The sequence below is a fragment of the Chanodichthys erythropterus genome, chromosome 11 (genome assembly GCF_024489055.1).
Source record: "Chanodichthys erythropterus isolate Z2021 chromosome 11, ASM2448905v1, whole genome shotgun sequence".
NCBI lineage: Eukaryota > Metazoa > Chordata > Actinopteri > Cypriniformes > Xenocyprididae > Chanodichthys > Chanodichthys erythropterus.
Genome location: NC_090231.1, coordinates 7,175,463 through 7,198,791, shown reverse-complemented (window position 1 = coordinate 7,198,791; position 23,329 = coordinate 7,175,463). Strand labels below are relative to the sequence as shown.

The following is a 23,329-nucleotide window of genomic DNA, read 5'->3' as shown; positions in this document are numbered from 1 at the left end:
AACTATCAAAATAAGGATAAAGTCGTGTCTGAAAGTTGCAACCAATTTTTTATTGGTTAAAATGAATGGAGAATATCTGGTGTTTTTCCATGGCTGCTCGAGCCCCTCAGGATCGGCACTTATGGTTTTATAAACAAGGAGCTCGGCTGTTTTCGGAAAGACTCGATACAGCGCATGTATGTTTTTGGAAATATGAAGGATGCTATACTACTCTATAGGTACTCAAGATTAACATGAGATTTTTTAGGAACTGTGTGAGTTATGTACCCTTTAAGTGCCCAAACGTAATAAAGATGTAAGTTCAGGGAAGGACATTAAACATAACTTTAATCATAAAATAGACATAAACAATCTGAACGGAGCGGCAGCGGCCCACTCTGGCATATGAGTATATACATTTATGCTGCATCTGTGCTGCACAGTGTTGATAACAGATACCAGTGTAGAGACGGTTACATTCACACAAGTCAAAATGGTGCTCAAAATGAATGAAATTCAATTTAAACATATATTTGAAATTAGAAAACATACAAAAGAGGTTTTAAACATTGTTATTATTGCCAAACATTCAAACAACAGCATGAAACAACAACAACAACAACGTTGTGAAAAAGCTGAACAAACTCTTCAGAGAAAATAAAGACACAGGGTCTTTTCTGTTCTAGAAGATCAGGCTGCTTTATTTGAGAAAGCTGTAACGGTAACATCAACACATCAACTTAGTAAGAAAGTCATGTGCATGTCTAATTAAATGGAAAGAGAAATCTGAAAGCTGAACAATGTTGCTCCAGTATATGGCATAACTGTAGTGTAGTATCTCACAATTCATGTGTCTCTGTCTTTCAAAAATATTATCTTACGCAAAAATAGTACAGTCCCTTGAAGCTGCCTTCATTGAGAACAATCAATTTTATGTGTTCATAAAAGTCAAATGGCACTTAATAACAGCTTGTAGTCAAAGCTTCACGAAAGACTAACAATCCTGGTCACTTTCAGCACACACATACACTTGATTATGAGCCTCATTAAAATTACATACATTTATATTTAAAAAGGCAAGTATTGGGTCACGGTTTAAAACAATAGTGAGATATGAATTTGAAACTTGCAAACAGTCCTTTTTGAAGAAACATGACCTTTTAGTAAAATTTTCAGTAAAGAGCACTGAAAAAAAAACTATTTTCCCTTCAAATGGAAACAAAAATCTCACTTACAAGCTCACCAGTTTTAAATGTATAAATGTTGGTAATCTTTAAAACACAAAATAACTGTTAAGTTTCTCAAGAAACCCTCTTCTGGTTACAGCCTCAACCTTTTTGGTTACAGTAAACCCTAATAATCCCAACACAAACAATACTTTATTGTTTGAACGGACCATTGTTTGATTGTTTCAGTTCTTCTCATTCTACATTCATTTGTGAAATGTAATCAGGTTTAACCAGTTGCTGGTTTTAGTCATGAAGATCTTCAGGATGGTGGGCTGTCAAATGTTTCTGAAATGGAGCTTGAAGCTCAGAAAGGTCTCAGTTCTGCGGAAAGTCTATTGCAACATCTTTTGTGAAGATGAAAGCACCATGAGCGGTGATGTGAGGTTATGGTGTGCAAGACTTCAGCCCTGCAGGTCAAATGTCCTCAGACACTGGCTAGAGCAGCAGTACGCAACGAAAATCACTGTGGTTCTGTGTGAGAAAACAGAGAAAATCTACTTACTGTATAATAATATGCTCATTTTGAGTTTGTACTTAATAAAACCTAATTAAAAATGCTTGATATGTACACAAACTTTCAAAAAAACTTTCAAATCCTTGCATAAAAGATAATGCAGTAATTTGAGGTATATTATTTGAAGTCAGAATGTGAGACATAAGACCTTTGTTAAAGGTACAATATGTAAAATCTTTGCAGTAAAATATCCAAAAACCACTTGGCTATTGTTGTATATTTTGTCCAGCTGATTACAAACAATATCTCTAATGTTTTCAACTACTTGTAAATCATGAGAAAATTCCCATTCTAAACAGTGACACGGGGCAGTGCAGTCGCCTGTCAATGACGTCAGTTACCTTTGTTACCGCCTTTACTGACGTAGAAACCACATGACAACAGTGCCGTGGACAAATGCGGAAGTAGAGTCTAGCGTCCAGCAAACCACTAGCTTGCTTCAAGCAGTTCCTTATTTACTTCTTGCACGTTTTATGGTGGATTGTGTTACTTATTTATGGAACATAATTACTGTTTACCATCTGACGCTGGTTCTGTCGACAAGGACAGCTCTCGTAAACTCATGACCAGAAAAGCGGAAGCGGCGCCGGCGACTGTGTCATAATAAAAGTCCCGCTGCTCGTGAGGCGTGTGTTGATCAATCGCTCCAGCTCCTCGTTCAGCTCCGCAACACTCGGTCCTGCTCTGCTTCATACTACAGTAACGTTAATAATCGCATCCACAAACTCCGACTCCAATCCATATTCTTTTGCACCATCCGTTGAGATGGAGACCACATGTCCCAAGTTTTCGCTCTAAAACTTGGCGTCATCGAACTACGCCTTTGTTTTGAATAGGCTTCTAGCGACCTCTAGCGGAAAAAAATATCACAGATTGTACCTTTAATCTTCAGAATTCAAATGTAGATATTTTTGTTGAAATCCGATGACTCAGTGAGGCCTCTCTCAAGCTCCATAAAGGTACTAAAACATATTTAAATCAGTTCATGTGAGTACAGTGGTTCAATATTAATATTATAAAGCAACGAGCATATTTTTGGTGCGGCAAAAAAAACGAAAAAAAAACGACTTACATAGTGATGGCCGATTTCAAAACACTGCTTCATGAAGCTTCGGAGCGTTATGAATCTTTTGTGTCGAATCAGCGGTTCGGAGTGCCAAAGTCACGTGATTTCAGCAGTTTGGCGGTTTGACATGCGATCCGAATCATGATTCGACACGCTGATTCATTATGCTCCGATGCTTCATGAAGCAGTGTTTTAAAATCGGTCATCACTACATAAGTCGTTATTTTGGTGCTCCAAAAATATTCTCGTCGCTTTATAATATAAATATTGAACCACTGTACTCACATGAACTGATTTAAATATGTTTTTAGTACATTAATGGATCTTGAGAGAGGAAATGTCATTGCTGTGAATGCAGGCCTCATGGAGCCATCGGATTTCGTCAGAATATTTCATTTGTGTTCAGAAGATGAACGAAGATCTTACAGGTGTGGAACGGCATGAGGGTGAGAAATTAATGACATTATTTTCATTTTTGGGTGAACTAGCCCTGTAAGGTGATGAAAATGTGACCTCGCCACACAATTTTTAGAAGGTTCAGATTCAGAAATGCACTTAAAAATGGCAAAACACTGGATGGAACCCCAGCTGATGATATTCTGGTGTCTAGCTATGGCTCATGTCCCTTCTTAATGCAAATCTATGAGATTTTTTTGGTTGACCGATTATTGGCCAATGGTGATATCTTAAATGATAATCAGCCACTTTATTAGGTACACTTGCTAGTACTGGGTTGGACATACTTTTGCCTTCAAAACTGCTTTAAATCTTCATAGCATATATTCAACAATGTGCTGGAAACATTGCTCAGAGATTCTGGTCCATATTGACACGACAGCCTCACGCAGATTTGTTGGCCGCACATCCAAGACACAAATCTCCCGTTCCACCATATCCCAAAGCTGCTCTATTGGACTGAGATCTGGTGACTGTGGAGGCCATTTGAGCTTTGTGACATGGCACATTATCCTGCTGGAAGTAGCCATCAGAAGATGAATACACTGTGGTCATAAAGGGATGGACATGACCAGCAGAAATATTCAGGAAGACTGTGGTGTTTAAACAATGCTTAATTAGTACTAAGGGGTCCAAAGTGTGCCAAAAAATATCCTCCACACCATTACACCAGAACCAGCCTGAACCGTTGATAAAAGGCAGGATGGATCCATGCTTTCATGTTGTTTATGCCAAATTCTGACCTGACCATCTGAATGTTGCAGCACAAATCAGCACTTATGAGATCAGGCAACGTTTCTCCAATCTTCTGTTGTCCAGTTTTGGTGTCCCGTGTGAATTGTAGCCTCAGTTTGCTGTTCTTATCTCACCTGCTGCTGTAGCTCATATGCTTCAAGGTTGGACGTGTTGTGCATTCAGAGATGCTCTTCTGCAGACCTCGGTTGTAACGAGTGCTTATTTGAGTTACTGTTGCCTTTCTATCAGCTGAACCAGTCTGGCCATTCTCCTCTGACCCTCTGGCATCAACAAGACATTTTTTCCACTGACTGGAAATGTTCTCTTTTTTGGCTCATTCTCTATAAACCCTGAAGATGGATGTGCGTGAAAATCCTAGTAGATCAAATATACAAATAGTAGATCAAATATATATCAAATACTCAGACCAGCCCGTCTCACACCAACAACCATGCCATGTTCAGATTTAAAGGCACAATATGTAAGAGTTTTGGATTAAAATATCCAAAAACCACAAGAACAATGTTATATATTTTGTTGACGTGTGTACTTACACTATCCTAAATGTTTCCAAGAATGTTTAAATCCAGAGAAATAAGCACTTTTAACCAGTCAAGCACTTTTTCATATGGAAGAGGATTAGGGCCAAGCAATAACAAAAAAATAAAACCATCTCGAGATTAAAGTTGTTAAATTACGAGAAAAAACTCGTTAAATTTCGAGAAAAAAGTCGAAATAAAATGTTAAGAATAAACTCATGACATTACGAGAAAAAACTCTTTAAATTTCGAGAAAAAAGTCGAGATAAAATGTTGAGAATAAACTCATTAAATTATGAGAATAAAGTAATTAAATTACGAGAAAAAAGTCGTTAAATTATGAGAACAAATTCATAATTTAATGACTTTATTCTCATAATTTAATGACTTTATTCAACATTTAACCTCGATTTTTTTCTTGTAATTTAACGACTTTTTTCTTGTAATTTAATGACTTCATTCAACATTTTATCTCAACTTTTTTCTCGAAATTTAACAAGTTTTTTCTCGTAATTTAACGAGTTTATTCTCAACATTTTACCTCAAATTTTTCTCGAAATTTAACGAGTTTTTTCTTGTAATTTAACAAGTTTATTCTCAACATTTTACCTCAACCTTTTTCTCGAAATTTAACAAGTTTTTTCTCGTAATTTAACAAGTTTATTCTCAACATTTTACTTCGACTTTTTTTTCAAAATTTAATGAGTTTTTTCTCGTAATTTAACGAGTTTATTCTCAACATTTTATCTCGACTTTTTTCTCAAAATTTAAAGAGTTTTTTATCGAAATTTAACAACTTTAATCTCGAGATGGTTTTATTTTTTTATTATTGCTTGGCCCTAATCCTCTTCCGTATTTTCACCCTCAATTTCCGGTTTTATTTTGTAAAAACCATGGAAACACCAAAGACGCTTTAATATATTATGTGTGAGCAAACAGGTGAGCAACTGTTTTGTTACATTCATCGACAATAAACAAATCATGTTATATAGCTCAACACAGTAAGTCTTATTATTTGAATCTCGATTTCTTGATTTACTGCGAGTACCATGTTTTACCATGACTAATATCGATCTAGCTTACTGCAGTGTGCAACAAGAGTCTCATAGTAGCCACCTAGCAAACACACAGAATAGCATTATAACAACTTTCAACACACAAATGTATCTAATATGATAAACAGCGCTGCTTTACCCTTTACGCTTGACCAGAAGAAGCGGAAATGGCCCAAAGTCCCACTGCTCTCGAGGCATGTGTCGTGCTCGTCTCTCATTAGCAATGTACTCACACAACACTCAACCTGCTCTGCTTCATACTACAGTAACGTTAATAATCTCATTCATGAACATGATTCCTGCCCGAGTCCCGTCCCGAGAAGACTACATCTCCCATGATTCCATGAAATTAAGGCTTCTAGTGGTGAAAAGATTATATATTGTGCCTTCAAGTCACTTAAATCACCTTTCCTCCCCATTCTGATGCTTAGTTTCAGCAGATCATCTTGACCATGTCTACATGCCTAAATGCATTGAGTTGGTGCCATGTGATTGACTGATTAGATATTTGGCTACTTTATTAGGTGTACCTAATAAAAATTTGGCGAAATATTGGTTGACTACTAATTTTTGAACCCATTTTAAAGTACTCTCCTCAACAAGCCTCACTCAGAAATGTAGCATTTGGGTTTAGAGATTTTTCAAATCCTGTGAGACTAAGTAGACAGTAATAGTGATGCTCACTTTATCAAAAAACAAATAATGCAGCATCAAAAACACAGAGGTCAAAAGCAACATTTTGTAAGTTTTTAGTATGGTTAGCTTAAGTGAGGCTATCTCACAGGGATATTTTATGAGCTTTCATTCCTGAGCTCTCAAAATATGCAGATTAATGTGTGCACATACAAGGGAGGCTATTTTACTCCCACAACATGCTTTCATAAGCATGTAGATGAAGTGATATTGAAACAGCGAGGGTTTCCTGGTATATTTTCACAAAATACACGCTAACCTGATGACCTGCAGTTGAAACCGGAGAGTATAAAAGGTGAAAAAGAAGCAAATGGAAAATAAAACCCTTAAACAAATAGCTTCCCTTTCTTTCTCTCGCTCGCACACTTGCACCGCTCGTCTGCAAACGACAGCCGAACACTCAGGGTAAGAGGTAATTGGTGAGTGGATTAGATCTCTTAATGTACGTGAAGTAGCTGAGAGCAGCATTCGAGCAGGCTGATTGGGTTACGCTACTGGATGTTGATACCAAAACCACAGCGTTGCATTACAGATGAAACATGATGGGTAGCGGAGCAAGCACAACTCATTTCAACCAATCAAACAAGCAGGAAGATGAGGAGATAGAGGAAGTGACAGGGGTCAGAGAATGAGAAGAGACCATTTTCTGAATGCAAGAGAGCTGAGATGAATGACCTACTCAATCCCAGAATGCATGTGCATTTAAAGGGGGTTGGTAAGTTTTATGCTCACCAAAGCTGCATTTGTATGATGAAAAATACAGCAACAACTGTAATATTGTGAAATCAAGTCCAACACACCTACACATTTTTAGAACCAGTATAACAAAAAGTGTTTATTAATCATTGCCTACTTTGGCCTAAATGTAAAAAAAATTAATAGGAGTTTCAATATAATTTTGCATGTCCTTGAAAGCGACAATGAATAATTCACCTCAGACATTGAAAATAAATGAAAGGATACAAGAAACTTCAAACTGTGAACTCAATGTGAAAACAAACAAGTGTATTCTATGAAAAAGATTTTTTCAGTCTCTCAGTATGTATTTTCATTAGAGGTGTAATGGTAAACAAACATGACGGTTCGGTACGTACCTCGGTATTGAAGTCACGGTTTGGCACAGGTTCGGTACAGCAGGAGGGTAAAACTAAACATAACATTGCTTTTTTTTTTTATTAAACTGTGTGTTTTTTTTGTTTGTTTTTTTTACAAATTGTGTCTCTCTTTTTAAATAAATTTAATTATAATTAACATTTTCTTAAGGATAAATATATATATATATATATATATATATCTCAGCTAATGCTGTAAACTATATACAGGGAGCACTTTCTTTCACATTACTATAATATTAAAGGTTACAATTAACATCAGAGCCCAAACTATTAAATTCAGTTGCTCATTATTCTTTTAAGATATGATAATCAAAATGTAAATTGCACACAGGGCAGATTTTGCATTAACTTCTAAATCTAATTATACAATTATTTTCTCAATTATTTTTCTACTTCAGTTCATTTTGAAATATAATTATTTGCACAGTTATGGTCATAACTTGTTTTAATGACAAATTTATTTAAACATATATTAAATAATTAAGATATTACTAACAGGAAAAGTACATCTTTTGATATATATGCTGATAAAGTGCATATATTTAGTGAAATACTCCCCTGTAGAGTTCATTTCTCTAGTGAACTAACATGCTGTGGACACTAAATGACTTGCCTGAGGTAAATGTAATGCTATGCGAGATTTTTTCTCAAGCTGTTTTATTGATGTCTTTCCGCGGTTGAAACACTGGTTGAGAGATTACACGTAATCATATCTAAGCTTAGATCATCTGTTCTTCTTCTGCTCTTTTTCCTGTTGTGGCTGTTAGCAAACAGCATTGCATTACTGCGCGCGCCCCCTTCTGGATTGGAGTGTGGATCGCCTGTGACTGACTATATTCGTCATCTGACTGTATGCACAAAACCTTGATGGTTCGATGTACGGTTACACCCCTAATTTTTATAATGTTAAAATAGTGTAATATCTATCAATTTCATTATGTACTTTATTCATTTTGTTGCAAGTGCATTGCAGAGAGACTCTGCCCACATGCTGTAATTTTAGATGTCAAATGCGGACAGACAAATTGCTTGTCACTGGAATCTTCTTGTATCACGTCTGCCTGGTTAGGACACGGTGTAATGTGGAATCCCAAAACAAACACTTGTGATATGATGCTACTCAACCATGTTTGCATCAGTACCTCTTGTGCACCCCCGCGAGTGCAGTCTCTCTGAGCGGGAACAGTTTGGGGTAGACAATGGTGAACATGGGCTGACTGCAGCGGTGACAGTGACCCAGAGGCCACCGGACCACATCCAGCAGACTCTTGGGCAACAGGAACGGAGTTAGGAACTTCACATCTGCACATAAGACGGGAGAACAAGTTTTAGGGATTTGAAAATTTGTGTATACGATTAGAATCTGATCTAAATGTTGGACTGTCTACACTGTGTATTGCAACTGTTCAGATCCAATTTACGTGTCCCATGCGCTCTTTCCTTTTGAGGAATATCTGCTTTGGTTTCTATGGAAGTGACATTGTGCTGGTAGGCATACACCAAAAGACAAAAACAGCAGCAACATGGAGGGGTTTACAATACAGAGGATGTATTACAACAAAACAATGTGTTGCTGTGGCGCTGAATTACTACATCTTATTAGGCAGCGGCATGTTCTGATTAGTGTTGCATGACGCTTCCAATACTCATTTTCCTCATAATAGACACACAATACCAGCTGCTCTTTCTCTCATCTCTCCAACAGCGAGTCGACACACATACCCTCCTTCCCTCACTCACTCATTTCATTTGCTCCAGATGAATATTATTGGTGTGTTACAGGGCTTAAATTTCGGCGTGGGATTGCGCATATTGTGCATAATTTTACTCATTCCTGCAGATTTTGTGCTCCAACCCAAAGCGCGCCACATAAAGCTGCCTCTCAGTACTAAATTGGGTTGTTTTTCGCTGCTTATTGCGCTTAAACAGTCAAATACACACAAAATAATGTCAAAATGACAGTCTTAGCGAGTATTCACATAAACACAGTCAGTTATGTTTTAAGTGAATGTAAACAGTTGAGAAAGAAACGCATGTGTAACGGTATAATGGATCTGTGTGCCAGTTCTTAAAGTGACAGCAGCCTAATATACCTGCTGCCAAATTATGAGATAATATTAAGAATATCTATATGGCAGTTTTCCCCCACGGTATCGATGTCAAAATTGTGTCCAGTAAAAATGCTGAGTGACTCGTAACTTTGGTAAACCACTATCTAATAAGAACTGTATTTCATAATTTGTGTCGACGTGTGACAGCATGGGCACATGTGCATCCAGAGCTCTGCTTCCACTCCCTATAGAGTAAAATATATTTGCCCAGTGCGTGAAAAAATAAAGTGCGGGATGTGTTTGATGGTAAAAAGAGTTAAGAGCAATAAGCCTCCAAAAGAGCACAAAGTGCTACTTTTAGTCATGAAAGCCGCCTTTCAGACAGCATGCGATCGCAAATTCAGTTCTCTTTCAGTTCGACTATTGCTCTTAAATGGTCAAAAATATGTACAAATGCACATCCTGGTGAGTATCCATCGGGTGTGTTCCAATGTATTGGATCTGTGCATCAGGTCTTAAAGTGACAGCAGCCTAATAAACCTGCTGTGTGATTAGCCAATGTTAATCAAACAACAAAAGAAAAGAGAAAATGACCCACTGCTTGAATAGATTTATTAAGAATCAGTGTATAGTTAATTTATAGACTGAATTTTGAAAGCACTGTTTATTTAATTTGTATATTTCTTACATTGTAACTTGTATCTTTGCTTATTTTAAAGATAAAACAATTTAAAATATATTTTAAGACTAAATAAAATTAAATAACTATATGTGATCTAAATCACATTAAAAAATATTAAATTACTGAACAACCTGTTCAGAATTGGTTAGCAAATGTTATCAATAAAATTATTAAAAATTAAGTGTTTTTTTTTTTAATTAATCTATAAAACGAAATTTTATTACTTTTACTGCTGTTTTAGTTTTTTACTGTGGTATCGATTCAGAATTGGTATCGAGACAATTTAGTCAGGTATCGTATAGTCATAATTTTGGTATCAGGACAACACTAGTTCTGATATGTTTATGTTTTATGTGGCATAAGGCAGAAAAGCTACGCAGAAATTGTAAATGTAGCTTGAAACAGATTCGTAAAAATTGTATTTCATGTTATTTTTTTGCCATTCACACTCGCTAAATATGATCGGATTCCAATCTGATATGCACAAAAATCAGATTTGGACTGACAGTCTGAACAAAGCTTGAGAGGTCAGACAAGACATGTTTTAGTGGTCAAAAAATTAGGTTGGTAAATGTGAAGAAACCTGATGCAATTGTTGTAGGTTTGTAGGTTTGACACTTACCGGGCCAGTTGTGGGCTGCATGTAGGACTCTGCACGCTAGCTCTTCCAGAGGCAACACGCGGTCTGTCTCGGAGCCGATGGCCTTCACTTCAGAGGGCAGAGGAACAGTCACATCTCCCAGCATCAAGCAGAGCTGCTTCACGTCAGAGATCTGTGCAGCTAGACCACACCTGTGCATGCATGCAGATAAATAACCTTGTGTGAAAAGGTGTCCGTCTGAAACAGCCAGGGATCAATCACACCAAATAGCAACTGTGATACTTTTCATAACTGACTTAAAATGACATTTTCCCATCCAGACATTGTTACTGAAATGGTGCGGATTCTTGTGCCAGAGTCTGTGCTCAGCTGGAGAATCTTTCTTGGAAAAATATGCATTACAAGCAGCAGAGCGCGTTAAAAATTTCCAGATTTAAGTTTATAGTTTATAGAACATTTTGTGAGATTTACCAAAGTGAAGCTTTAAAAGATGTTCAAGAGTTTTGATGTTTGTGTGAGGCAAGTAAACTCTGCTTGCAGAATTACATCTGTGAGAAAAAAAAAAAATCAATGTTGTTTACTTTTAGATGGATGGAAAATCTGACCAAAGACTCTACACACATTTTCCACTAGTTTCTGCTGCAGTATTTGTCCAGTAGCTCAAAGGGCCTGGAATGAGCTCCATTTTATTCAATTCTGATCTATTATTGTGTCAATCATCTATTTCAGATTTAACCAGCCATAAATTCACAAATAAATAAATAAATAAATTATATATATATATATATATATATATATATATATATATATATATATATATATATATATATATATATATATATATATATATATATATATATATATATATATATATTTATATAATTATAAAAACATAAAAAACAATAGATTCAGGAGTTAATTTTATTTATTTGTTGTACCTATATATATATATATATATATATATATATATAAAGGTACAACAAATAAATAAAATTAACTCCTGAATCTATTGTTTTTTATGTTTTTATAATTGGGCTGGGAAAAATAGCATTATTTCTGTGAATTTAAATAAACTTTAAAGTGGGGGAAAATAAACTGACAGCTCACATATAGCTTTGACAGAGAGTGAAACATCACCAAATATACTATATAAAAGGCACAGCTAAATCTGACATTTGTTATAATGGGTTTATGTAAAGGTTCACTTAAATTAAAATGTTTCTATATACAAATGTTCTATATATTGTAATCAGGGCTTGACATTTACTTTTTTGCTCACCAGCCACTGTGGCTACTCGTTTTCCAAAGCTACGAACCACTCAGCATCTTCACCAGCCACAAATTTGGCATTGATACCAAATGTAAAAATTGCCTTATAGATATTTTTAATATTATCTCATAATTTGGCAGCAGGCATATTAGGCTGCTGTCACTAAGACCTGACGCACAGATCCATTATACTGTTACACATGCGTTTTCTTTCTCAACTGTTCACTTAAAACATAACCGACTGTGTTTACTCACCAAGACCGACATTTGACATTATTTTTTTGTGTATTTGACTGTTTAAGTGCAATACGTAGTGAACTCAATTTAGTACTGAGAGGTGGCTTTATGTGGCACACTTTGGGTGTGAGCACAAAATCTGCGGGAATGTGTAAAATTATGCACAATACGTGCAATCCCACAGCGAAATTCAAGCCCTGTAACACCAACAATATTCATCTGGAGCAAATGAAAAAAGTGAGTGAGAAGAGGAGGGTTTGTGTGTCGACTGTCGGAGAGACGAGAGAGAAAGAGCAGCTGATATCGTGTGTCTTATGTGGAAAATGAGTATTGGAAGCGTTTCAGATATTTCATTATTTATGTTTTGAAAAATCAATATTTTTGACAATGCTACATTGCACTTAGATTATTATTTCAGATGCCTTTTTAAAAGACTGCAATTAAAAAAATTATATATTATGTATGAAACTCAACCAGTCAAAGTGGCTAGTAGGAGTGACTGTGTTACACGCCACTGCTGAAATCCACCCGCATTTGGCAGGTGTTACTGTCAAGCCCTGATTGTAATCATTATGATCACAACTTGCAATATGTTAGCTAACTGCATGATTTGTATTATCTTACAAACTGCTTATTTCTGAATTGGATACAGTCACCACTGATAACAGATTACTCTAAATTCTGTAAAGCTGCTTTGAAACAATGTGAAAATTCCTATACAAGTAAATGTGAATTAAATGGAATGTTCTGTAATTTGTAATAAAATTATCAATCGAAAACAGATGATAATTTGATTATTCCTTTGTTGTTTCCTCATTAATTTATACAAACCTGATTCCAAAAAAGTTGGGACACTGTACAAATTGTGAATAAAAAAGGAATGCAATAATTTACAAATCTCATAAACTTATATTTTATTCAAAATAGAATATAGATAACATATTGAAAGTGTTGAAAGTGAGACATTTTAAAAATTTCATGCCAAATATTGGCTCATTTTGAATTTCATGAGAGCTACACATTCCAAAAAAGTTTGGACAGGTAGCAATAAGAGGCCAGAAAAGTTAAATGTACATATAAGGAACAGCTGGAGGACCAATTTGCAACTTATTAGGTCAATTGGCAACATGATTGGGTATAAAAAGAGCCTCTCAGAGTGGCAGTGTCTCTCAGAAGTCAAGATGGGCAGAGGATCACCAATTCCCCTAATGCTGTGGCGAAAAATAGTGGAGCAATATCAGAAAGGAGTTTCTCAGAGAAAAATTGCAGAGTTTGAAGTTATCATCATCTACAGTGCATAATATCATCCAAAGATTCAGAGAATCTGGAACAATCTCTGTGTATAAGGGTCAAGGCCGGAAAACCACACTGGATGCCCGTGATCTTCGGGCCCTTAGACGGCACTGCATCACATACAGGAATGCTACTGTAATGGAACTGGGACGCCATGTCATCCGGACTAAAGAGGACAAGGACAACCCAAGTTGTTATCAGCGCTCAGTTCAGAAGCCTGCATCTCTGAGGGTATGGGGTTGCATGAGTGCGTGTGGCATGGGCAGATCACACATCTGGAAAGGCACCATCAATGCTGAAAGGTATATCCAAGTTCTAGAACAACATATGCTCCCATCCAGACGTCGTCTCTTTCAGGGAAGACCTTGCATTTTCCAACATGACAATGCCAGACCACATACTGCATCAATTACAACATCATGGCTGCGTAGAAGAAGGATCCGGGTACTGAAATGGCCAGCCTGCAGTCCAGATCTTTCACCCACAGAAAACATTTGGCGCATCATAAAGAGGAAGATGCGACAAAGAAGACCTAAGACAGTTGAGCAACTAGAAGCCTGTATTAGACAAGAATGGGACAACATTCCTATTCCTAAACTTGAGCAACTTGTCTCCTCAGTCCCCAGACGTTTGCAGACTGTTATAAAAAGAAGAGGGGATGCCACACAGTGGTAAACATGGCCTTGTCCCAACTTTTTTGAAATGTGCTGATGCCATGAAATTTAAAAACTTATTTTTCCCTTAAAATGATACATTTTCTCAGGTTAAACATTTGATATGTCATCTATGTTGAATTCTGAATAACATATTGAAATTTGAAACTTCCTCATCATTGCATTTTGTTTTTATTCACAATTTGTACAGTGTCCCAACTTTTTTGGAATCGGGTTTGTAGAATTAATGTCAGGTTACGTCAAGTCACCTTTATTTATATAGCGCTTAATACAATACAGATTGTTTCAAAGCAGCTTTACAGAGATAAACAGGAAAATAACGGTCAGTGATGTGAAGAGTTCAATTCTGCTTTAAAAAGACAATAGTAAACAGTCATTATTCAGTTCAATAAATGTGTTCAGTACATTGATTATGAAATCAGAAAAAATTGAAAATATATCTAAGAATACAGATTTTAAATGTTAGAAGTGATTAATCATGATTAATAAAATTGGTGAAATTAATTAGTTTGTTTTTTTTTTTTAAATCAATTGATGGTTCTTATTTAACTCTTAGTTTTAGCCTATAATATAATTTAAATTATGTACAGTTTGTTTTTGTAGTCCTTGTCATGTGCTGTCTTCTGTAGCACCATGGTCCAGAGGAACGCTGTTTCGTTTCGCTGTGTTCGCAGGCTGTATAGAGCAGAAATTACAATAAAGCTACTCTGACTCTGACAACCCTGCCTTGTAGAAATTTCTAAAACAAAAAGTTGTGATTTTGATCACATATTACAACGATAGAAAAGAACTCACCCACTGCAGCCGATGACTTTGTTATAAAGATATGATGGGAGAGCCTTCAGTTGAGCGTTGTTGTCCACAAAAACAAACTGCAGCTCCATGGAGCGCCCCAGATCTGACAGAAATATAAAAGTTATATCACCAACAATGTCAAATAATTTACCTGATACTCATGGATATACAGTGCACAGCATAAATGAGTACACCCCCTCTGAACAAATACAAAAGATGTATTTTCTTTATGATCACTAATACAATTCATGTAAAGATGGCAAAACTAAAATGTATAAAACATAGACATAACAAAAACTGAGAAATATATGTTATTAATTGCCATATAAAAGTAAATAAGCTAATTTTGTTCAAATTAAGGATTGCAGAAATGAGTACACCATAGATTTAATTCAACAAATGTATAATATTCTGGCACTTAGTATGCCCTCCATAATTTTTAATATACTGCTCTGAACCTTCTTGGCACGGAGTGTACAAGTTTATGACAAATTGTCACATCTGTCCTGTTTAACTCCTGGATGATGAGCTCATTAAATGCCCTGATCTTTAATGGGGAGTGTTGCTCAACTCGTCTCTACAGAATCCCCCACAGGGGCTCAAGAGTGTTAAGATTGAGTGCAGTACATGTCCACAGAAGGTTTTTCACCTTGGGAGAATGCATATCCTCATTGTCATGTTGAGAAAATGCCCAACAATACAGGGAATGAGGAAAGGGTAACATCTTCTGTTTCAAGTTTGTTTGTGTGTTTGTTTATTAAGTTTTTACGCCATGTTAGCATCATGGCTATTTACATGGCAAAAGAGGTCAGTATCATCCATAAAATTTACATTATATAAAGCATTTCAACTTAACATAAGACAGAAAATCTAAAATACTTTCAGGTGGTACATTTTCAAATATTCCATGCAAACATGTTTTTGAATTAAAGCGTTTTCTAGCAACATCATAAAAATTACAATTTAACAGAATATGCTTGATAGTCAAAGGAACTTTACATGAAAGACATAGAGGAGGAACTTCGCCTATTAATAAAAACCCATGGGTAAGTCTTGAGTGCCCCAGTCTACACCTAGTAAAGACAACTTGATCATGTCTTGATTTGAAGTTATGGAAGATACTTTTTTTTTATACTAGGGTTTATTTCATACAGCTTGTTATTTTATTTTCATCCCATTCTTTCTGCTACTTATTAGTTCTGTTTCAAGTTTGTGTATTAAATTACACCGTGGTAATTCATGACAGCATTGATAAAGCACAACTCCCTCACACCTTCAGCACTCATACATCCCTAAGAGCTTTACTACCACTGAACTTTACTGTGGGAACCAGGCACTTCTCACTGTACTCCTCCTCTAGTAACACCATAACATTTTGATGCTGTTAGATCCAAAATGATTGATTTGGTCTCATGAGACCGGAGTATTGATTCCCAGAATCTATATTTTGTAAATATGGGCTTTGTAAATGGCTAACTGACTTTATTGTGCTTTGGCTACAGTAGGTAGTTCCAGTGAGAACAACAACCATGCATGTCATTTCTGCAGGCTGCATCTTACTCTGTGATATAAACAGTCAAATCTGTTCATAGCTTGTGCTGGCTCTGAGAAAATCAGTTGGTATTTCTCATGCTCTTTGTCTAGCAAAAAAATCCCTCATCACTAAATGAAAGCTTAAAATGAAGGCCTGATTATTTCAGGGGCCTTGTCAGAAGTTCATTGTTTTTGAATTTCTGTGTTGCTTTTGCTATATTTTCACACTTGAAACAATGATTTGGTAATCCTCTTGTACCACTGTCCTCTTTTGTGCTAAGAAATAAATCTCCTGACCGTTCTCTCCCAAGTGCTTCCATTGCTGTCAGCATTAAGTCTGAGATTGATTCGGTGGGCTATATAACACTTTTAATTGTCCAGAAATGACTTCTCTTTAAATGTTTTGGTTCAACATACTTTCCTGTTGATCAAACATTGTCTTAAAGTTACACCAGAACATTTTTATTTAGTTTTATTTAGTAACTTTTAGGAGGGTGTACTCATTTTTGCTACACAACATTTTATCACCTTGATAAGAAAATCTTATTTTCCTGAATAATTTTGACATGCTTCTTTGGTAATTGATTAAGCAGACTTGCTGGAACATTATATCTCTGAAGAACCCTAACATGTCTTCCTAGTAATTGAGTAATTGCTGACTTTCAGAAGTTTCAGAGGAGGTGTACTTTATGCTGTGCACTGTATAGTCATAAAATAGCTGTGTATGAATAACAGAAAACCTTCCCCTGAACTGTTGCTCTCAAATATGCTAAAAATATTATTATAAAAACGGACCTTGATTCTGATTGGTTGAGCCACGTTCAAAGCTGTTTATACAGCACTTCATACTTACTATACTTTATACAGTATTGTTATTATTATAACCGTTTCATAAAAGCTGTGAAGCTGTGGTTTACAGTGAATTTAAGTGAACCCCGGCTTCACAGGACTTATTGCTTTAATAACCTTTGGTCTGCTCCTCACACAGAGCATCATATGGCTTCAGAGAACATGTATAGACTATATTGATTAAATTTAGACTAATTAGACTATGGAAACTCTTGTTCAAAGGGTTTTTAAAAGTTTTAAAAGATGTTATGCTCACCAACGATGCCTTTATTTGATCAAAAATACAGTAAAAACAGAAATATTATAACAATTTAAAATAACCCTTTTTATTTTAAAGGGTTAGTTCACCCAAAAATGAAAATTCTGTTATTTATGTCTCACCCTCATGTCGTTCCACACCTGTAAGACCTTCGTTCATCTTTGGAACACAAATTAAGATATTTTTTATGAAATCTGATGGCTCAGTGAGGCCTCTATTGAGAGCAAAGCCATTCAAACTCTCAAGGTCCATAAAGATACTAAAAACATATTTAAATCAGTTCACGTGGTTCTATCTAAATATTATAAAGCGACAAGAATACTTTTTGTGCACCAAAAAAAACTAAATAAAGACTTTGCAACAATATCTATATGGGTCGATTTCAAAACACTGCTTCGGAGCTTTACGAATCGAATCAGTGAATCTGAGCGCCAAAGTCACATGATTTCAGCAGTTTAGCCATTTGATTGGAGATCCGAATCACTAATTCGAAACAAAAGATTCATAAAGCTCAGAAGCTTCATGAAGCAGTGTTTTGAAATCGGCCCATATAGATATTGCTGAAAAGTCGTTATTTTATTTTCTTGGCGCACAAAATGTATTCTCGTCGCTTTATAATAAAAAAGTAGAACCACTGAACTCACATGAACTGTTTCAAATATGTTTTTAGTACCTTTATGGACCTTGAGAGTTTGAATGGCTTTGAACTAACCCTTTAATATATTTTAAAATCTAATTTATTTCAGCAGCCATTACTTCAGTCACATGATCCTTCAGAAATCATTCTAATATGCTGATTTGCTGCTGATGTTGTTTTAGAATGTTTAAAAGAACAGCCTTTATTTGAAATCTTTTGTAACATGTTTTTACTGTCACGTTTGATAAATTTGCATTCTTGCTGAATCAAAGTATTCATTTCTTTAAAAAGAATTGAATGCACTGCTTTTATGGGTAAAATTTCTGCCAAATGCATAAATGTAAATGTCTTGATGACACGATCATATCTGCTCACCCAGCGGCAGTGATGTCAGGCAGTTGGCGGCCATGGAGAGCTCATTGAGGTCGGGCAGCAGACAGAGCTGGCGGGGAAGGCAGTGCAGCAGGTTGCGGTCTGCCGTCAGACACTGCAGGGACAGACACTGGTGCAGACGCTCTGGTAGAGTCCTCAGGAGGTTCATGGACACGTCCAGAGTCTCCAGCTCCCGGAGATCCCCCAGCTCTACCAACACAAGCCAATATACATTTCTGTTAAAGTCGGCATTAAACAGAAGATGCGATAGTCTTTTATTCCCTACTGTGATGTACATCAAAGTGAAATGGCTTCTGGGAACGAAAAAAATAATTTGATTGGATTGTTGGATGGTTGTGATTTGCTATTGGTTAATGTCATGTGATTGACAGGTTGCCCCGCCCCTCGCCCCAGTAAACACATCATCAGAAAAGAAGGGCAAGTTGTTTTTATTAAAATGGTTAGTTCACCCAAAAATAAAAATAATGTCATTGATTACTCACCCTCATGTCGTTCCACACCCGCAAGACCTTCATTCATCTTCAGAACACAAATGAAGATATTGTTGATTAAATCCGATGGTGTGGAACGACATGAGGATGAGTAATAAATGACATTATTTTTATTTTTGGGTGATTACGAGGAACAAGAATTTAAGAAATAATTATGTGTAAATCAGGCAATAGCAGGCTATTATAATCCTAGGTAGTGCCTTTATGCCTTCTGCTGGCAAAAATACATTATGTGATATTGAAAAGGAATCATAATTGTTAAATTAAATACAAAAATCACGATGTGCAATGCTTGTCACTAGATAAAATATGCTAGAAACTGTTGTAACAATTCACTGTAAAACACTTTGTTTGGAACAATTCACATATGATAGAGCTTCAGATGAAACATTACCCAGTTAAAATGGAAAAGAGCAATAAAAACAACTGCGTGTTTTGAAGCAAAGCATTTAAAGAGAGTGTCAAAAAGCTTAGTCATTTTCCACAGTCTCTATATGAAGTTTTACTCTTCAGAACCATTTAAGTGTCATGTTGAGCGCAGAAACCTCTTCATTAAATAAAGTATAATAACTGCAATATGTACTGAAGTTTAAAAGCTTCTGGTGAGCGAAGAAATGATTTGATGCAGTTAAAGCTGCTCAGTTACACAAGAAAAGATGTTTCACGTTACAAATAATGTCCATGACTGATTAAAGAGGCTGTAGTAACTGTGCTGACATTCCTCTTTCGCATTCTTCTCAATTTTCTGCATTTAATTTAGCTCGAATCTCTTCAAACAAAGTCTTCATTCAACCTTGGAATATTTCAGGTTAGTTGCAACATGCATGCTGCATGCATTTATCATTTGTATGTAATCCAAAATATTATTTTAATGCCGCACAGCACTGATAAAGCAATAAAACTAAATATACAGCAATCCATTTTTTTATGTTATAAAATAATTAGATCTTTCTATGCATAGAGGAACTGATAAAGCAGCTCAATCATTCTCAGTTTTTTAAAGAAATGCTGAGAAATGTGCACGATTCACCTTGCGGGAGAAACTTCAGCTGATTGTTGGCCAATCGCAGGTGTCGTAATGAGCGCAGCTGACCAATCTCTGGGCAGATGATTTGAAGAGCGTTGTCACTCAGGTCCAACGACTGCAGCTTCACAAGTTCGCCAATTGCTGGAACAACAACATAACGTATCATGCAATGCATAATGCATCAGATATCAAAATACTGATATATAATTATAAAATTAAAGTACCTTGAGGAATTATTGCAATATTGTTTGAGTGCAGGTATCTTAAGAGAAAAAGATTGTGGGATTACATTTCATAATCTTGTTTTTCATCAGATGTAGTAAAAATGTAACTCAAATAATTTAATTTTTAGCAAACTTAGACTTTGGCCATCCAGGCATTTTGTCATGTTTTCTTACCCACCCATAATAATAACAATGACTCAGGGACCTCTACTGGACAACAGTAATATTACAGCTGTACAACACCATTGTTATAACAACAACATAAACAAAAATCAAAAGGGTATGAATAGATAGATAAATACTATATAAAGATATATACTCACATAAATAAACATATATAAAAGATACTCACAATTCAATCAGGTTGGGAAGCTTCTGAGCCAGATTTTCTGGCTGACAGGAGGAAAACAGTATTTGGATAATATAGGCAAAATATATTTACAATATTTCAATACAGGGCTGAATCAAAACTGAATGAGATCTTACAAGTGTTGTGAGGGAGTTCCTCTTCATGAAGAGACGCTCCAGGAATTGCATCCCTTCATCTCTGAGCAGCTCCACAGGGAAATTGTTGAGGTTTCTGTAGTTCAGGAAAAGATTTTTGTGTCGCTCTTGTTTGGCTATAAAAATTGCTGCATGGAGGTCAGAGGCCATGGCTGTGAGAACCGTCTTTGGTTAAGAGAGTTTCTCCCTCTTTCAACTTCTACTTTTCCATTCTTGGGGGAAAAAAGAAGAAGATGATAGACAGATATAGATAGATAAATAATCAATATATAATATCTTTATATTGATTTTAATGGACTTAAAGGTAATGTACAGGATTTGCTAGAGAAAAAAAAAACCCTCACAGACAGTAAAAGATGAACTGGTGTTTATTAGTAGTATAAAAGCATTAAGTAATGTCAAATACCAAATAACGTTACACTGACAGTATGAACCAAGACGAGCTCAGATACTGATGTTGTGCTGTGCTGTCAGTCAGTCTGATAATAACACGACACGACACGAGTCCCTGCAGAAATCTGATCATTACTGCTAGCCAGATCTTAGACATGCGCAAAACACAACAAAGCGAATATTATCATTAATGAATTGCAACTTACATTACATCCCTGCAGTTTATGACATGTGGAATGTTCTGTGTTTAAAACCTCTGGAGTTGTTTGTGTACCAAACTGGACTTCCGTCTGAGAGCAAACGAGTCACTGGTTACAGACAGAGAGCATCATGGGTAATGTAGTTTTCCTTACGTCAAAGTCGATAGAGACACATCCACATAATATATAATATAATATAATATAATATAATATAATATAATATAATATAATATAATATAATATAATATAATATAATATAATATAATATAATATAATATAATATAATATAATATAATATAATATAATATAATATAATATAATATAATATAATACAATACAATATAATATAATATAATATAATATAATAAATATAATATAATATAATTAATATAATATAATATAAAGTTAGTTTGACTTTTTCTTAAGAGAAATGTCAAAATAAAATTTAAATACAGTTTAGTTCAATCATTACTCACCCAAATTCATATTACGGTATAATGTAATGTAATGTAAGATAAAATGTATAATATAATATAATATATAAATAATATATAATATAATATATAAATAATATAATATAATAATATATAAAGTTAGTTTTAATTTTTCTTAAGAGAAATGTCAAAATAAAATTTAAATAGTTTAGTTCAATCATTATTCACCCAAATTCATATTAAAGTATAACAATACTGATAACAATACAGATACAACCGTTTATACCTACTTTTAAATGAATGATAATTTCATTATAATTAATTATATTTTTAATGATTATGTTTTGAAAGAAATGCAAATCAAATCTTTATCCTCTCCATTTCATCAACTTGTTTCAAAGTAACTGGTATCAGTTATAAACAAACACATAACTCAAATGTGTTTCACATTAACTAAATTCTGCATAATTAATATTTCTTAACTTTTGAATGTTATTAATTCATATTATTACTAATAATATTGAACATCAAACTGGTTTCTTAGCATTTTCTTTACACAAAGCACAAATGCAGTGCATTTTCCTGCCCTCTTTTGATTGACAGGATATATCAGCCCTGACTATCAGCTGATAGTGTGATTTTATTGTCCAATACCAATTATTGGCCGATATATCGGTGCATGTCAAATAATAAGTAATATTATTGTCAAGTAGAGTTTATTTATCCTTATGAATGACAACTGTGATGCTTTTGAATGTTTTTGATGCACTATTATTATACAAAATGGCTTATCATCGACAACAACACACTGTTATTAAAAGCTACAACTACCAATATTGATGAATATATTTATAATAATGCCTGACTTAATTATTCACGTGACATTTCTTACAGTCCTTCCAGACATGTGATTTGTAGCCAATGCAGGTGAAAATGTTATTTTAATATAAATATAATGTTAATGTAAATGTTAATTTAATATTGAGTTTACAGTTCTGCTTCATAATCATTCATTCAAACCTACTGTGAAATGCAAGAACAGACGCAAACATCACAAAGCTATTCATCTGGATTTATTATAAGTATTTTTGAGCAATGTGCCACCATAAATACAATATATTGATCTTCTTCATCCATTTTCCTGGGACACATTTCTTTTTTCATCAAATTTATACAAAAAGAAAACAACACGAATAAAGTTAATAAGTGCCTTTTTTAATCAGAACAGCCAGGTTTGAACGGACTTGGACCACAAAACTTTCTCCATTCTCCCCTCCCATTCTGCATCTGTAACCCCTTTATCTAACTAACACACTGATCTAGTACATCTCAACAGTTCACTGAACAACCAACCAGCATCAGGAGTGAAATGAAATAACACGTAACAACACAAGCCTCCTTC

General features: G+C 35.1%; 1 protein-coding gene across 4 annotated transcripts; it reads right to left on the bottom strand.

Annotated features, from left to right (window-relative positions):
• Positions 1 to 208: 208 nt before the first annotated feature.
• Positions 209 to 21,588, bottom strand: lrrc28 (leucine rich repeat containing 28). Of its 4 annotated transcripts, none has more exons than XM_067401310.1 (11): positions 21,500 to 21,558; positions 21,307 to 21,408; positions 20,883 to 21,112; positions 20,749 to 20,789; positions 20,397 to 20,434; positions 20,176 to 20,313; positions 18,637 to 18,843; positions 14,984 to 15,086; positions 10,737 to 10,906; positions 8,524 to 8,683; positions 209 to 1,679 (listed from the first exon to the last, which is right to left on the bottom strand). In XM_067401310.1, exons 3-11 carry the CDS (start codon positions 21,048 to 21,050, stop codon positions 1,610 to 1,612), a joined length of 1,095 nt encoding a protein of 364 aa, XP_067257411.1. In that variant the 5' UTR covers positions 21,051 to 21,112; positions 21,307 to 21,408; positions 21,500 to 21,558; the 3' UTR covers positions 209 to 1,609. The 4 variants fall into 4 exon arrangements, with proteins under 4 accessions (XP_067257411.1, XP_067257410.1, XP_067257409.1 ...); XM_067401309.1 differs by having other exon boundaries at positions 21,326 to 21,408; XM_067401308.1 differs by lacking the exon at positions 21,307 to 21,408 and having other exon boundaries at positions 21,500 to 21,588.
• Between the last annotated feature and the right edge of the window lie 1,741 nt (positions 21,589 to 23,329).

Coding starts and splice junctions, on each gene's coding strand:
- lrrc28 (XM_067401308.1), bottom strand. CDS start 21,050: ATGGCCTCTGACCTCCATGCAGCAATTTTTATAGCCAAACAAGAGCGA. Junction 20,790..20,882: donor GGAACTCCCTCACAACACTT/GTAAGATCTCAT, acceptor TCCTCCTGTCAG/CCAGAAAATCTGGCTCAGAA. Junction 20,435..20,748: donor CTTCCCAACCTGATTGAATT/GTGAGTATCTTT, acceptor TTTTCTCTTAAG/ATACCTGCACTCAAACAATA.